Raw genomic sequence first — 14,784 nt, 5'->3', positions numbered from 1 at the left:
AAGGCAGAAAAATTGTTTATTGAAAACCTCCAGAGGATGAGCCGTCCCATCGCCAGATAAAAAAGAGAAAACTCGAGGTAGGAGGGCTAAAGAAATAATAAAGATACATAGCTTTTATACAAGAAATTACAAGTAAGAGAGCTTTGAGAAGGGGAGGGGGAGGCATCTAATTGGTTGTTGCCGTTTGGGGAGATTGGAATGGAAGGTTTCTGTTTCCCTGAAATCTCCTGATTTCTAGGAAACAGAAAATCAGGCCTTCAGGCTTAATCAAGCAGAAAGTGGTCCAGCTAATAGACTAAATATCGATAAATGTCAAATACCAATAAATGTCATCAACTCAGGTTAAGTAAATATGTTTCTAGCTGGCCAAGGCTCAAGTAGATATGAGCCTGCACATATTATACAGATCATAGGGGAGACACAGAAATAATGAATATAAAATACAGAAAAAGAATTCATACATTCTTGTAAGTTCTTCACCTTATCTATTCCCCACAACTCCCCCCTTCTTATATGCAAATGATTTTTGTCATCTCTATGAAGAAGTTACACAGTGTTCAAAATCAGTTAACATATCTATACGTTACTTATCAAGTTCACAATCAAGATCATCCCTTTCTAATACCTTCTAATACATTCTTTTCTCTGAAGAATCATCATTTTAATAGCATCTTCTCTATGTAATATTTTGATAGGGACCGTGGAACTATTCTGTTTACTAAATGTAATTATACAGGGTAGACATAGTGGCAACAGGATAATACCACTGATTGCAATAAATTCATACCATAAAAATTGCTTCCACCAACTATCTTAGAAACAGTTATCACAGAACAGATTGGCATTTGGCAGACATCAAAATACAAAGATAAATAAACAAAGATGACAATCTAGGGAAACTGAGGCACAACATTACACACTCTCCTTCTGAATATTTGAATTATTGAATTACCTCCCCTAGATACCTGGGAGGTCTCAGCACCATAATTTTGGCCAACCCAATGTGAAGCAAATAAATCAAAATGAAACTAGAAAATGCAAGGACTTATGGCAAGGGCAAGTCTCTTCCTAACAACCCCAGAGTTATCAGCAGTACAAAGGCCAGAGAATCCAGTTGGAGATGGACAGTTCACTGTGTTAGGTGGTCTTCAGTCATTTGTGCAAGTAACTCAGCTTCTGCTTATATAGGGAGTAGCAGGGCTCAAGATAGTCATCCTGCCCATTCAGAGGGTCACCCCCCTCCAGGGGAGAAGAGTGAGGCTTGGAGTAGCTCCACCTGTCTCCTCCCAGAGGGACAGACAGGGCTGCTACTAGAATACAGATTTCTGAGCAGAGCTATCAGAGCATGCACAGTTAGACCATGAAGCCAGGCAAACCCCGAATTTTAGAGTCTTGATCTCAAAACTGTAATGTTATTGAAAATGCTGAGATACCAATTAAGAAACTGGGATTACAGGGCTGTAGAATGCCAGTCCCAAGACAGATGTCTTTATCTTGGAGATTTCCTAAAAACAGGCAATCAGAGAATAATTGTCTGCCAGAGCAATTCTAACAGAATAAGGGGTTTCAAAGCTAAAGCATAGTAAAAACAAAAAGGACTGCTTAAGGACTTCCAATTCAATCTGAACTGGTGGTAGAGGGGGTGGGGGTTCCCACTCTTTTAGGTATTTTGAGAAAAATCCACCAGTTTTCCTAGTTCCCTATCTCTTCCTCCCCTTTTTGTTTTCCCTCATGGAAAAGAATCATCTAAAAAAAAAGTAAATAGTTAAATAACCATCCGACATATAAATCCCAAGAGTGAATTAAAGTTCCTATACATAACAAACAGACTAGTACAGGAGGAGTTTCCTAAAAAAATAAAATAAAATAAAATCCCTCAAACAATTACGTATTCTGAAGTGAATTTAGATATAGATATTATAAAGATGTTATAACTTCCTTAAAAGCAACAGTTACCAATTTTAACAATTTCCAATTTAACAATCTTAAACACACAGTAATAGATGACCGAGTCAGGGTTTAACAGTAATTCATCAACCATTCCCAAGTCCCCCATATCAGTTCAAATTACATCAGGAGCATGGGTGATGGTCTCAATCTGAGCTGCTTCAAAAAGGGCGAAGAACTGGCTTTCAGTCCAAGCAGGGGGATGGGTATGGTGTCAATCTAAGCTTCAGATGGGCCGATCCATGTCTCAGAAGAGGTTCAATAATTTGTAATTTGACCAAAATCTAGAACAACAACAACAAAAAACCCCAAATCTAACAAGGTTAGAACAGTCTGGAACTGCAGCAACATATGGCGAGGCCAGTATAGATTGGCCAGCAGTTCCTATGGGAAGGAACAAGTTTGCTTCACTCGGACAGGCAGACGGCTATAGTCCCAATAAATAGCAGTTAGGTTTCACAGACGATTGTTAATTGTCTTCTTATCATTTAGAAACATTAAAAAAAACCCCTGAAAATCCACAGACACAAATATCCAGTAACATTCAGATGTCCAGACTAAATACTTATTTGCCTAAGTATTTAGGATATAATGATTACATATAACCAGACTGGAAGCAGCAAGATATGACATTTTTGAATTGCATTAACAGTTCTTATTAACGATTGTTCTGATCATAGAAATCAGTCACAGGAGGAGAAAATGCAAGAACATAACTATAACATAATATAAGCAGTTAAAACTCAATCTTCAGCACATCAGAGAGTAGAGCTTTAAAACTTCTAAACAGCATTAATGATAAGCCCCAAAATTTTATCTCAAAGTTTCAGATAAATCCCAGTTATTTACCATGACTTTATATCAGTAACAGTAAGAAATTTACCCCAGGAAATTCACACAATTCTTATATACCCAAGTAGATGTTGCATCTTGAATAACTTGAATATTATACCAATCATTTTGCTTTAAAAATACCCAATACACAGAAAAATCCCAAACTACATATTGTTCACAACAAAAACATTTTCAAAAGGACGAAGGCAAAAACTATTATCCTTGGAGTCCCTTTCAGATAATTGGCATCAATACAGTTAATTAAAACTTTCTATTTTCACATAAAAAGAATCTGAAAAGTTCTTGAAAACATCAAATAAGCTTTTTGAAATAACCCTTTCAAACTATATACCACATTTCTGATCATATTCTTTAATATTCATAACCATTATTTATCTAAAGAAACAAATATTCAATCAATTAACATCTTGTAAGAGCAGCTTTTTCCTTTAAATAACCATTTGTTTTCTTCAGCCAAAGGAACCAAGCAGCTGCCACTTTCCACTGCTGCTCTCCCCCTGCAAAAACACATCCCATCTCATAGCCATCTCTCTGTGACTACCCTTTCCAACCAGTTCCTTCTTTTTCCCACTGATTTCTTCTTGAAATCATTTCTTCCCCCAAATCAATCCTTCTTACATCACCTTCATTCTCCTGTCCCATCTTTCTGCTCTCTCCTCCCAATGCCTACTTGCTCAAACCTTCTCTGAAATACTTCTGACTAGATGTTCTATTTAAACTATTAATTGCTTCTGTAAATCAATCTCTTTTCCTTGTCTTCAAATCACCTTTTTAAAAAAATCTTAAACTTCAAGATTCACAATTAATTTTGAACCGAATTTCATAAAACTGATAATATAGTTTACAAATTACCCAATACTTTAAAAAAGCAACATGCCATTTAAGTAGGGGGATACAAACAAGACCCCCACCTAAGGTAAGCTACTGGCATTTTGTTTAATAACCTATATTTCTAATTTGAAGTCCAACCAAATAATAAAAAAGAAAAGTTTTTCTCTTCAGAAGTAAAGGCCACAATATTCAAAAAATTCTTAAGATTTTATACTCAGAATAAATCTAACATGTGCAAGGCAACAGTAAAATTATTTCCCCAAATTTCAATTTTATTTTTATTTCAATTTCAAAATTATAGTACCTCTTTAAAATATAGTTAAGTTCCCCAAACTCTTAATCAAATGTTGCAGACAAACAATTACCCAGTTTAGCCTTCTTAAACTTTCTGTTCTCTAATTCCATGAAGACAAACTTACTAATAATGATTTTTCTTTCTTCTCCTGGAAAAATTTTTTTTTCTTTAGAAGTATGCCTAGTTTTTCCACAGGTCCAACAAATCAGAATGCCCCTATGTTCAACTATTTACCACTCTTACTCTATTTTTATTCCTCCCTTCCAATATCTGCAGTTTCTTATTTCCAATTTTAAAGTTTCCAATCTTAACACACACACCAATTTAAAGTTATTTTAAAATTAACCAGTACTTTAGTTTGTGAAATTTCCTAAAATCTACCTAGATATTTCATTCAAACATCTTTTCTGTAGTAATCAGGAAAGAGTTAAGCACCAATCCTTGCTTTACCTTGAGAATTCTTTTCTCTGGCTGAGTCCTGATAACAGGCTCCTTGTTTACAGGAGTGATAGCCACTGTTCTTCTATTTTCTCAAAACTTTCCAAACTTTCAATCTATGTTTTTACTTTTTTTTCCCCCATTCTTTCCCCCTTCCTGCAAAGCCACTGCCAGAGACAGAGGAGGAGAAAGGGAAAAAAGATTTTCTTTTCTTGAGAAGCCCAAAACTAGTTTCCAAATTCTAATACCAATACATTCTGAGCCACTCTGAATGAATTCCAGTTCCCACAATTCAGCTTGATATTTTTCTAAGCCTGTAACACAGGGGCTGAATTCTCTTACAAGCTTTCTGACTTTTCACACAGAACAAAGGCAATGCAAAGCAGACATACACACAGACATTCACAAAACTCTATTTTCATCTTTTACATACAGATTTAAGTCTGATATACCCACATAGTCCTGGGATATACATCCTCCCAGTTTTCTTTCCTTTTATATATGGGAAGTTCATTTCAGTCTTGAATTCCCTAGCTAACATCCTGATACAAATTTTTGGACTGGTTCTATACCACCCTGGACCCGATCCAGGTGTTGGCGGAGGCCCTATGTTACCCTCATGTCCCCACAGCCACCTGTGAGCCTCCTTAGAAAAAGTCCTTTATCATTGGGGTCAACAGCAGTCCACATCAAAAATAAATTTAAGAGGGCTAATCCCTCAGGGTCTCCCTTGATCCAGTCAATAAACCCCAGACTTCCCAAGAGTTTTACTTGGAGAACATGTTTCTTTTCAGGCCGCAAATGCTGGCCATCAGGACTCTACTTCCTTCAGTCTTCATTTCTGCTTTCCACTGAGTATCCCCTGCCTCGGGTCGTTATCTAAGAGGGGAAGGAGGTTGCTCACCCAGAGCCAGAGACCATGGAAAAACTTCTCCAAGGGCACCTGTCCCTGTTCAGGGTGCACATAGGTAAGGGTCTTCTATATCCCTCACAATAGGATAAAGGTCTACCCATTTTAGACATCATTAGAAAATCAGTAACCTCTCTTGTACCTCCCTCCATTGTGTCATCCTAGATGCCTCCCCCCACTAAGTTATCCCCATCCAGGTTCCTCTCCCATTATGTCATTGTTCTTGTTATCCTATAAAAGAGTCTTGCTGTCTAATGCTCAAGGCTGGATTCTTTGAGATGATAGTCTTGTCCAGCCCTGGGACCAACATCTTGTAGCAGTCCTTTTGGACCAGTCTTTCTATCTCAGACTGTTCTAACTTTTCTTTGTCAGATACGTTTTTGTTTCTAGATTTGGTCAAATTACAGATATATTGACTTGCTTCTGGGACCTAGATCAATCTTTAATTGTCAGCATGTCATACCCCACCCATCCCCCTCCCTGGACTGAGCATCTTTGCCCATTTTCAGCAGGAAGCAGCTTTTGAGAAAATCATCTCCCCTTCTCCTGATATAATTTGGACTGATATGGGGTGGGAAAGTGGTTGAATTGTTTGAATTTTCACTGTATTACTGTGCTGTGTTTAAGACTTGGGATGGAAATTGTTAAACTTGTGTAACTATTGTTGTTATGTTTGAGGGACTTTTAGTCTGTTATGTATATGCATATGTATGATTTTTATGTGTGATGGTTATTTGACAATTCCTTTCCGAAAAAAAAAAAAGGGAGGAAGAAATAGGAAATTGGGGAAACTGGTATATTTTCTTAGGTACTTCTACCCTATCCCCTATCTTACTAGTTCAGATTTAATTGGAAGTCCTCTAAAGAGTCCTTTTCATTTTTTTTACTCCTTGCTTAAATTTACTGACCTATGATTTGCTGGTTGTGCTTTAACTTTGAAATCCTTTATTCAGTTGGAATTGCCCTGGCAGACTCAGTTTTGGGATTATCTTTTAGAAACAACCAGAAATCGGACACCTGTCTTGGGACTGGCAGTCTCTCTGAGCTGTTTCTCCACTCCTGTTACCCCAGATCCTTAATTAGTATTTCAGCGTACTTAAAAGGACCTTGTAGTTGATATCGGGCCTCTAAAAGTTTGGGGTTTGCCTGCCTTGGTCTAACTGTGCATAATCTGCTCAGAAATCTGATCCTTTCTGCAGCCCTGTCTGTTCCTCTGGGCAGGGACAGGTGGAGCTCCTCCAAGCCTCCCCCTTCTCCCCAGGAGGGGTTGCCCCTCTGAATGGGTGCATGATTGGCTTGAGCACTGAATGACCACAGACCTAACTCACAGTGAATAGTCCATAAGCTCCCCAACTGCAGAGGACCTGACATGATTGTAATAAGGAACTTTGTGTCTTGCTGATTAACTCTGGGGTTTTCAGGGAGAGACTTGACCTTGCCGTAAGTCCTTGCATTGTTTTGGTTTTTATTTGGTCTATCTATGTAAACATAGGGTTGGTCAAAATTATGGTGCTAACACCTTCTAGAGGAAGGTAATTCAGTTAGAAGAGAGAGTGAAATGTTGTGCCACAGTTCCCTTTTACTGTCCTGACCCAGTTTCTCCATTGTGCTATTTAGTTACTCTGCCTCAGGTTATGACCTTTCCCTCTTAATGTTTGATGAGATAAAGGTTTTATATCTTTAGGCTGTAATCATTCCTTCTTAATGTTTGACAGGATAAGGGTCTATCCATTTTAGACGTCATTAGACTATCAGTAACCTCTCCAGTACCTGCCTCCATTGTGCCATCCTAGGTGCCTCCCCCCATTAAGGTTACCCCCATCCAGGTTCCTCCCCCATTGAGTCATTGTTCTTGTTTTCCTATAGCAAGATCAGCTGTCTGCTGGCTGGATTCTTTGAGATTTAATAAACTATTAAATTGGTCTCTAATCTCCGTCTTGCTCGGCTTCTCTGGCACACTGGGAATCCTAAAATTGGACCTTAGTGGCCCAGAAAAGTGCCCCCCCCCCCCTCTCCTCCCGCCCCCCCCCGAATTCCGAGCGATTCCCAGAGTGCGCGTGGACCCCGAACAGCGGCGCCTCCCCCTGAAAGCCTATGCAGGGATGACCAGAGCCCGTGTTGCTTCCCTCAGATAGAAATGGGATTTCGGTGCAAATGCGGCGAGAAATTATTTCGGTTTTGCACGGACGAGAAAACCAAGCGTGTGCAGGAGCGTTCCCAAAAGAAGTGTCCGGAACCACGCGGAAATTTTCGGATTTAAAGGAAACACGGCGAGTTGCCTTACTTTCAACTGGGTTTGCGTGTAGTTGCGGGACTTGGGAAAAGGCTGGGACCTAACGATTTGAGGTTGAGCCAAGAAAATACGCGCCGTGAGCCCCAAGGCTTTTCTCTAAAGTTCTGGATAGAAAGTGCAGGGCTGCGAGCGGCTTCCGCCTCCCTCCTCCCCTTTAGGGCAAGCAACAACCGCGAAGGAGAGAGCAGAATGGCGGCAGAACGGCCGGAAGGCGGGCCGCGCAGGAACAACGCACCAATCACAGGCGGCTCCTTGCTTCCGCTCTCCTCTCTCCCGCCGTTCAGGAGGCGCTCCCGACTGCCGGCTATGGCGTGCCAAGAACCAGAGCGGCGTGAAGTTAGGGTTGAGGAGCCCTAGTGAGCAAGGGCACTTGCGGCCAAGGACAAGAAGGGGACCGAAAGCCCAGATGGCCAAGCCTAAAGCTGCGAAACCCAAGGCAGCCAAGCCTCAGAAGGCGGCGAATACTTTTTCCCCCTACCGTGCTCTCAGCCCGGTCCCCTCATAAACTAAGCAAAGGGCTCTTTTCACAGGCAGTCTATGGACGTCAAAGGGTTATTTTTCTGGCGGGCGGGGGGCGGCTCTTTAAGAGCGGATGAAATCCTCCAATTACGCACGGCCATGCGGCAGCAGCCCCCGGCCCCACAGGGTGGGGGAGGGGAGAGGAACGTAAAGAAAGGGGACTAGGAAGGGGGGAAGGGGAGGAAGATGTCTTTTAAGTTGGTGAGTGGCTGGAGTTGAAAACCAAGCAAGTGACCGGTTTTCCACTCGCTACGCCACCGTTTGTGCTCAGAGGACCCAGCGTGTGTGAATATACAGCTACTCTTGTGTGAGACAGTGGGTGGCTCTAAAAAGAGCCTTTGGTTACTTAGGCTTGGAAGGTTTCAAGCTCTCTCCCCGCGAATGCGGCGAGCCAGCTGGATATCTTTGGGCATAATCGTTACGCGCTTAGCGTGGATGGCGCACAGATTCGTGTCCTCGAACAGCCCCACTAGATAAGCTTCGCTCGCCTCCTGCAGAGCCATCACGGCCGAACTCTGGAAGCGAAGATCAGTCTTGAAGTCCTGCGCGATTTCGCGCACCAGCCGCTGGAAGGGCAACTTGCGGATGAGCAGCTCGGTAGACTTCTGGTAGCGACGGATCTCTCGCAGGGCCACAGTGCCGGGCCGGTAGCGGTGAGGCTTCTTCACGCCGCCGGTGGCAGGGGCACTCTTGCGAGCAGCCTTAGTAGCCAGCTGCTTACGGGGCGCCTTGCCACCCGTAGACTTACGAGCGGTCTGCTTCGTACGAGCCATAGTAAGTGGAAAGAGAAGGGAAAGGGAAAAGAGAGCAACCCAACGACTAACACCCAAACGAGCACAGAGAAACTGCCCGGCAGTCGCCTCTATTTATATCGATGACAACGTTCTGATTGGAGCGTTCGAAAGCCCTACGCCCAAATGAATTGGTGGAAAATCAACCCTACCCGCCCTCGAAATTCCGAGCAATTTCATTGGATAACGAGATCCCGCCCCTCGCTCACTTTCTTCTAGGCTCAGTCTACTCGCTCCTTTTCTTTCTTTCCTTCCTTCCTAGGGCCCTCCTCCCCAAACCCAGCCTTGCGCCCCTCTCGTGCGCTCGCTCACATTCACGTGTTTTCAAATAGTTTTGCCGTTTCCACCTTGAGATTGATTTTTACTTTTAGTTTTTTGAGGGATCGATTTACGCTTTTCTTTCCACATTTAGAGCATTCTATCGACTCTCTATTCCCACTTACCTGTATGGAGTCCATTCCACCGTTCTAGAAGACTCAGAGTACCTTTAACTCCAGGTCTTCTCCTACTCGAATCTATGCCTTTTCCCCCCTCGCCACCTCTCTCCAGGCCCGCGATCCAAACCTGGATTTTCTTTAAAAAAAAGAAAAACCCCAAAACGAAAACCATAAACTTAAAAAAAAACTTTAAAAAAATAAAAAGATTGCACTCTTTATTGCTCCTCTTGGCTTGAGGTTGGACCCCAAGTTTACCTCTTCGATTGGGTTTTGGTCAGATGAGTGAAAGGAAGGTTCTCGGAGGTCCCATCGAGCCTGATATATCAGGCTCTAAGTCACTAAATTCACATCAGGTTGGCCCTCTGCTTATTTACAGAGGAGCTAGCTTTGAGCCAGTGTACACACATGGGGAAAATAGGTGCCCTCAGATCGATTCCACCGAAAATTTTAATAAACGCCTGCCTTTTCCAAAGAACTGTGGGCATTACACGTTGGGTCACCCAAAGCATAAAGAAATAAAACAACCAAAAACAACCAACCACGAAGTGTTTCTTCCATTGGGGGTTCCGTAGTAGAGGAAGGAACCCGAGCTTGTACAAACACAAAGACATTGAAGGAGGAAAAGAGCTAGAGCAATCGGATCATAAACTCATAAAGTGAGCTTCAGATGAAAATAAAGATTCCGTGGAACGATCTGCGTGAAGACCAAGAGATCAGAGCGGGAAATATCAAGAAGCCTGTGTTGCAGGCAGGAGACAAAAGGAAACTGATGAAGGACTCGGCTGTGATGGCTCTGAAGGAGCTATTCGGGGGAATCTAACTGAACCGCCCTTTGCTTTCTCAAGAGGAGACTAGATGAATGGGAGAGGCTAGAAGCAGGAGGACTAGGGCCAGAAATGTTTGTGGTGACAAATAGAGGAAAATTTGAACTCGGGGGTGCTTAAGGAAGCGCTTAAAGGAACTAGGGTGGTGGAATGGGGGGAGAGGTATTCGGAACCACCGTGACTGAGGGGGATGCGAAATGACACGGAACGAAATGGTCTCTCTCCGCGAAAATAAAGGGCATTTCGAGAAGGCGAGAGTGGGCTGGGGATGGGAGAGACCCGAGTTAGGCACGTAGTCTTTGGCGATCCGTTATGGACTGGGAGCTAGTAGTCTCAGGGAAAGGGATGAAGACCGGGATCCCCGAGTTAAGACAGACAATGAGTGTAGCCTAGAGTGGGAGCCCGGCAGTTATAGGTCCGGAGGTGGATGATGATGCAGCAACACAAGGGAAATTGAGGAAGGGTCAGCCCGGGAGGAAGAGAGCCAGGAGAGACCCAAGTCGTTTCAAACGCTTCACTTGAAATTTGGCAATTACGTATACCTTCGCAAGAGAACTTCCACTTCCCTAGTACATCAAGAATTGGCCTGAATTGGACCTCTCACAATACGCAAACATTACTCTCCCTTCTCAGCCTGAATATGTGTAACCTTTCTGTGACCGTGACTTCCCTGACTCGAGTCTATGCGGCAACTCCGGGCGGAGATAACCTAGCCTGCTCTTGAGCAAGATTCGGGTTTGTCAATCCAATGCTTGATGAGAGACTTGGGGCACTATATGTGTCCCCGAAAGCTAAAAAGTGTGCCAAGCCGGACGAGGGGCAAGTATTGGTATCCATAACCCCATAACCATCCCGATTTTCCCGAAGCAGGAACAGCCCAAGTCTATCAGCTCTTTTTTTGAAAGCGTGGGCGGCTCTGAAAAGAGCCTTTGATTTCTGCGTGGTAGACGAGTCCCCCATTTCCAGGGACTGTTCCGTCAGCAGGGCTGGCTTACTTGCCTTTGGCTTTGTGGTGACTCTCGGTCTTCTTGGGCAGCAGCACGGCCTGGATGTTGGGCAGGACGCCGCCCTGAGCGATGGTCACCTTGCCCAGCAGCTTGTTGAGCTCCTCGTCGTTGCGGATGGCCAGCTGCAAGTGGCGAGGGATGATACGCGTCTTCTTGTTGTCTCGGGCCGCGTTGCCCGCCAGCTCCAGGATCTCAGCCGTCAGGTATTCTAGGACCGCGGCCAAGTACACCGGCGCGCCGGCGCCCACCCGTTCCGAGTAGTTGCCTTTGCGGAGCAGGCGGTGCACTCGGCCCACCGGGAACTGCAGGCCAGCCCGGGAAGAGCGAGACTTCGCCTTGGCACGAGCTTTGCCTCCCTGTTTTCCGCGTCCAGACATGATGGCAGAAGACGTAGGGAAGTAGGTAGGACGGGTAAATGGATAAAGGAATAAGATAGATAGACAGCAACTTACTCAGAAGTTGCGACAGGCGAAAGATGAGTTTCCTTCCGCGTGAGACCGAACTATGATCCTGCAAGGCGGTAGCCTAAACTGGCGCTGTCCGATTGGTTACACGACGTCTTTGGACAAGGCAGCCAATTGTAAAGTAGGTTTGGGATCATTATTTACATATACCACTCCCACCTGGGGCGGACTCACTAGACGCCGTCCAATCAGAACAGAGGACTCCAGCATCCTTCATTTGAATGAAAGCCTTACAAATAGTCTAACATCACCGCCGATCTCAGCAGTTCTCTCTCTCTCTCTTTCTCTTTCGGTCGTTGCGTTTTGGTGAAACTTTCGCAGCTATGCCTGAGCCCGCCAAGTCCGCTCCTGCCCCGAAGAAGGGTTCCAAAAAGGCCGTCACCAAGGCCCAGAAGAAGGACGGCAAGAAGCGCAAGCGCAGCCGCAAGGAAAGCTACTCCATCTACGTGTACAAGGTGCTGAAGCAGGTGCACCCCGACACGGGCATCTCCTCCAAAGCCATGGGCATCATGAACTCCTTCGTCAACGATATCTTCGAGCGCATCGCCGGCGAGGCGTCCCGCCTGGCGCATTACAACAAACGCTCCACCATCACGTCCCGGGAGATCCAGACTGCCGTGCGTCTGCTGCTGCCCGGGGAGCTGGCCAAGCACGCCGTGTCCGAGGGCACCAAGGCCGTCACCAAGTACACCAGCTCCAAGTAAAATGGAGATCTCCGGGGGTGCCTGAAGGCCAGGCCCCTCAACCTACACAACGGCTCTTTTAAGAGCCACCCACTTCTCTCAACGGGAGAGCTGACGCGCCAAACTAAATGCCTGTTGTCTGCCGCTTCTCTAAATGCGGGCGGGGGCGGAAGGGGAAGGGAAAGGTGGGAAACTGCCCAACTGCCGGACGCCAGCTCGGGCTGCGGGTCCGGGCTCCTGGGACTTCTTCCTTTTGGTCACCACCTCAGTAGTCGGGCACCCATGCTTCGGGCTCTCGAGCCATGGGTGCTTTCTCCAATTGCACGCCCTTCTCCCGCCCTGGGTGCCACGGAGCAGCCGCACCAAGTCTTATTTGCTCTTTGCTCTTCACAGAAGAGACCGCGGCTAGCGAACCGTCCACAGATGGACCGGCTCGCATTGCTGCCGGCTTAATAGTCTGACAAGTCGACCTCCCTGCGCTTCCAGTGGAAATCCATGTGTGCCCATGGCTGTGCCGGGGAGAGACTCGGACACCTCGCTCCGTCTCGATTACGGTAGCATTTACCTGCGAAATTCTGCGCTACTACTCCCTTGCTTGGGACTTGGCAACTCGCAACCCAAATGCAATCTCTCGGAGCTTCGGGGAGGCTGCAAGATGCCAGGGCTGCGGAAAGGACAGGCTGGACAAAACCGAAGCTGATGGTCAGCTCGGGCTACTGCTGTTACTCAGTTCTATCACAGTCTGCACGGTTTTGTGTTTTTGGGGTTTTTTGGTATGCGTGATTACGCAAACGATTGTTTACTAGGAGCTGGTCCCCTAACCTCCCTCTCCTCCACCCTCCACCCAGCTGGTTGGAGGGGCTGCGGAGTGGGAAAAGATGCTCTTTTCTGGTTTAATGGAAAAGGACATTGAGAGAATTTTTAAGGCGGCAAAACCAACCCACTGTGCCCTTTTGCACCTTCCTTATAACCATTCCACTGGGCCGGTTGGAACAGAGTTCATCAAGACTCAAATATCAGAAACATTTTCGAGTTGGAAGCTGGGGATGGAGGCGGAGGGAGAGGGCAATTGTTTTCAGGGGATTATGATCAGGACAACCTTCCAGTGGCACTTGAGCTAAACTTGAATAAGGCTACTAAAGAGGGGGAAAGGGCTTAAGACCGTGTATTCTAGGATGGCGGAGTCTCAAACAGCATGACATTTTGCTTGCAGTGCACTGTACATGAGGGACACTAGTATTCCTAGTGGATATATCTAGAATGATTGGTTGGAGATAGATCTATTAAGGCCTTTAAATTATCAGTAGAAATCTTGAGGTTCGATGATACAGCAGTCACCTTCAGGAGCCAACATCTTGCTTACCCTAGAGTTGCAACTCCAGAATAGAATATTCATACTCTTGTCACGCTAGAGCTCCTAGACACCTCTGAGTTCATCTAAGCCAATCCTCACCCTTAAGTTACTTGCATTAGGCCAGAGAGGCAGAATTTGAAGCATTAATCCAGTGATTGTCCAGTCAATACCCCATCACTACCATCTAAATTTTGTAACTAGCAGATGGGACAGTAAAACTAAATGTCCAGCTAAGTTTCCATAAATTCTGTCATAATCAGTAATCATATAATGTATCACATAAGTAATTTCCGTATGGTATATGAAATCTTGAAGTCATCTAGTTTGTGTGTGTGTGTGTGTGTGTGTGTGCCCAGCCTTCACACATGTGGATGCATACTTGTGACGGGCTTAACCCTGAAACTAGGTTTGGGGTCTCCGACTCTCCCATGGGAAAAAGCATACTTTCCCAGACAAGACCTTCTCAAGTTAAGCTGTGTCATTCAATTGGAGATCTTGGTCAAATCACCCTCCATTGATCTTTTGGGCCTTTAAATTATCAGTAGAAATCTTGAGGTTCGATGATAAAGGATTTCCTGGATCCTCTTCAGGAAATTCCAGCCTCGGGGAAAAAATTTTCAAAATTATTTCATTCAATTGGAGATCTTGGTCTGATAATCAGCTCAAACTGCACCCCCCATCCCCCAGACCAAGATTTATGCATAAAACAGGGGTCTGCAAACACACCCTTTGCAAAATTCCTCATTAGAAATTTATCCATTAAGACAGCTTCTTAGTGAACAAGAAAAATCCTTTTTTTGCCACAGATTTCAGGGTTTGCGGATTCTTTCACCTTTAGATCTGCTTCTCTGAGCAGATCTCCCCCATTTCCACACTTCAATATTAGAAATGGAGTTTGTGCTTTGTTTTTCTGTAAAACAATTTCCTAATTACTCCTCTTTCTGGCTAGAATTTATAGGATCTATATATATAGACATTATAAGGGTCACATTATTCCAACATTTACTAATAGCTTCTATGAGAGAGGAGAGCTGACAAGGTGTGGTAAGATCTATTCAAGGCAAGCAATACATTACCTCCCTCACTACCCATCCCCACCCCAATCTGAAAATGTGTAGTCATTAGTAAATGACTCT

The 14,784-nt window shown here is 44.7% G+C and overlaps 3 protein-coding genes across 3 annotated transcripts; 1 reads left to right on the top strand and 2 right to left on the bottom strand.

The window, feature by feature from the left end:
- Nucleotides 1-8,408: 8,408 nt before the first annotated feature.
- On the bottom strand, nucleotides 8,409-8,951 carry LOC100923446 (histone H3). The gene has a single exon (XM_023504064.2). It carries the CDS (start codon nucleotides 8,859-8,861, stop codon nucleotides 8,451-8,453), a length of 411 nt encoding a protein of 136 aa, XP_023359832.1. The 5' UTR covers nucleotides 8,862-8,951; the 3' UTR covers nucleotides 8,409-8,450.
- A 2,104-nt stretch (nucleotides 8,952-11,055) lies between these two features.
- LOC100922659 (histone H2A type 3) lies at nucleotides 11,056-11,636 on the bottom strand. The gene has a single exon (XM_012550240.3). It carries the CDS (start codon nucleotides 11,522-11,524, stop codon nucleotides 11,132-11,134), a length of 393 nt encoding a protein of 130 aa, XP_012405694.1. The 5' UTR covers nucleotides 11,525-11,636; the 3' UTR covers nucleotides 11,056-11,131.
- Nucleotides 11,637-11,857: 221 nt separating this feature from the next.
- On the top strand, nucleotides 11,858-12,387 carry LOC100926671 (histone H2B type 2-E). The gene has a single exon (XM_003770728.4). It carries the CDS (start codon nucleotides 11,935-11,937, stop codon nucleotides 12,313-12,315), a length of 381 nt encoding a protein of 126 aa, XP_003770776.2. The 5' UTR covers nucleotides 11,858-11,934; the 3' UTR covers nucleotides 12,316-12,387.
- Nucleotides 12,388-14,784: the final 2,397 nt, after the last annotated feature.

Source organism: Sarcophilus harrisii, chromosome 4 (assembly GCF_902635505.1).
Source record: "Sarcophilus harrisii chromosome 4, mSarHar1.11, whole genome shotgun sequence".
NCBI lineage: Eukaryota > Metazoa > Chordata > Mammalia > Dasyuromorphia > Dasyuridae > Sarcophilus > Sarcophilus harrisii.
The sequence above is the reverse complement of the archived record's forward strand: the minus strand, read 5'-3'. Positions and strand labels throughout refer to the sequence as shown.

Excerpts from the sequence above, each read along its gene's own strand:
- LOC100923446 (XM_023504064.2), bottom strand. The coding sequence starts at position 8,861 with ATGGCTCGTACGAAGCAGACCGCTCGTAAGTCTACGGGTGGCAAGGCG.
- LOC100922659 (XM_012550240.3), bottom strand. The coding sequence starts at position 11,524 with ATGTCTGGACGCGGAAAACAGGGAGGCAAAGCTCGTGCCAAGGCGAAG.
- LOC100926671 (XM_003770728.4), top strand. The coding sequence starts at position 11,935 with ATGCCTGAGCCCGCCAAGTCCGCTCCTGCCCCGAAGAAGGGTTCCAAA.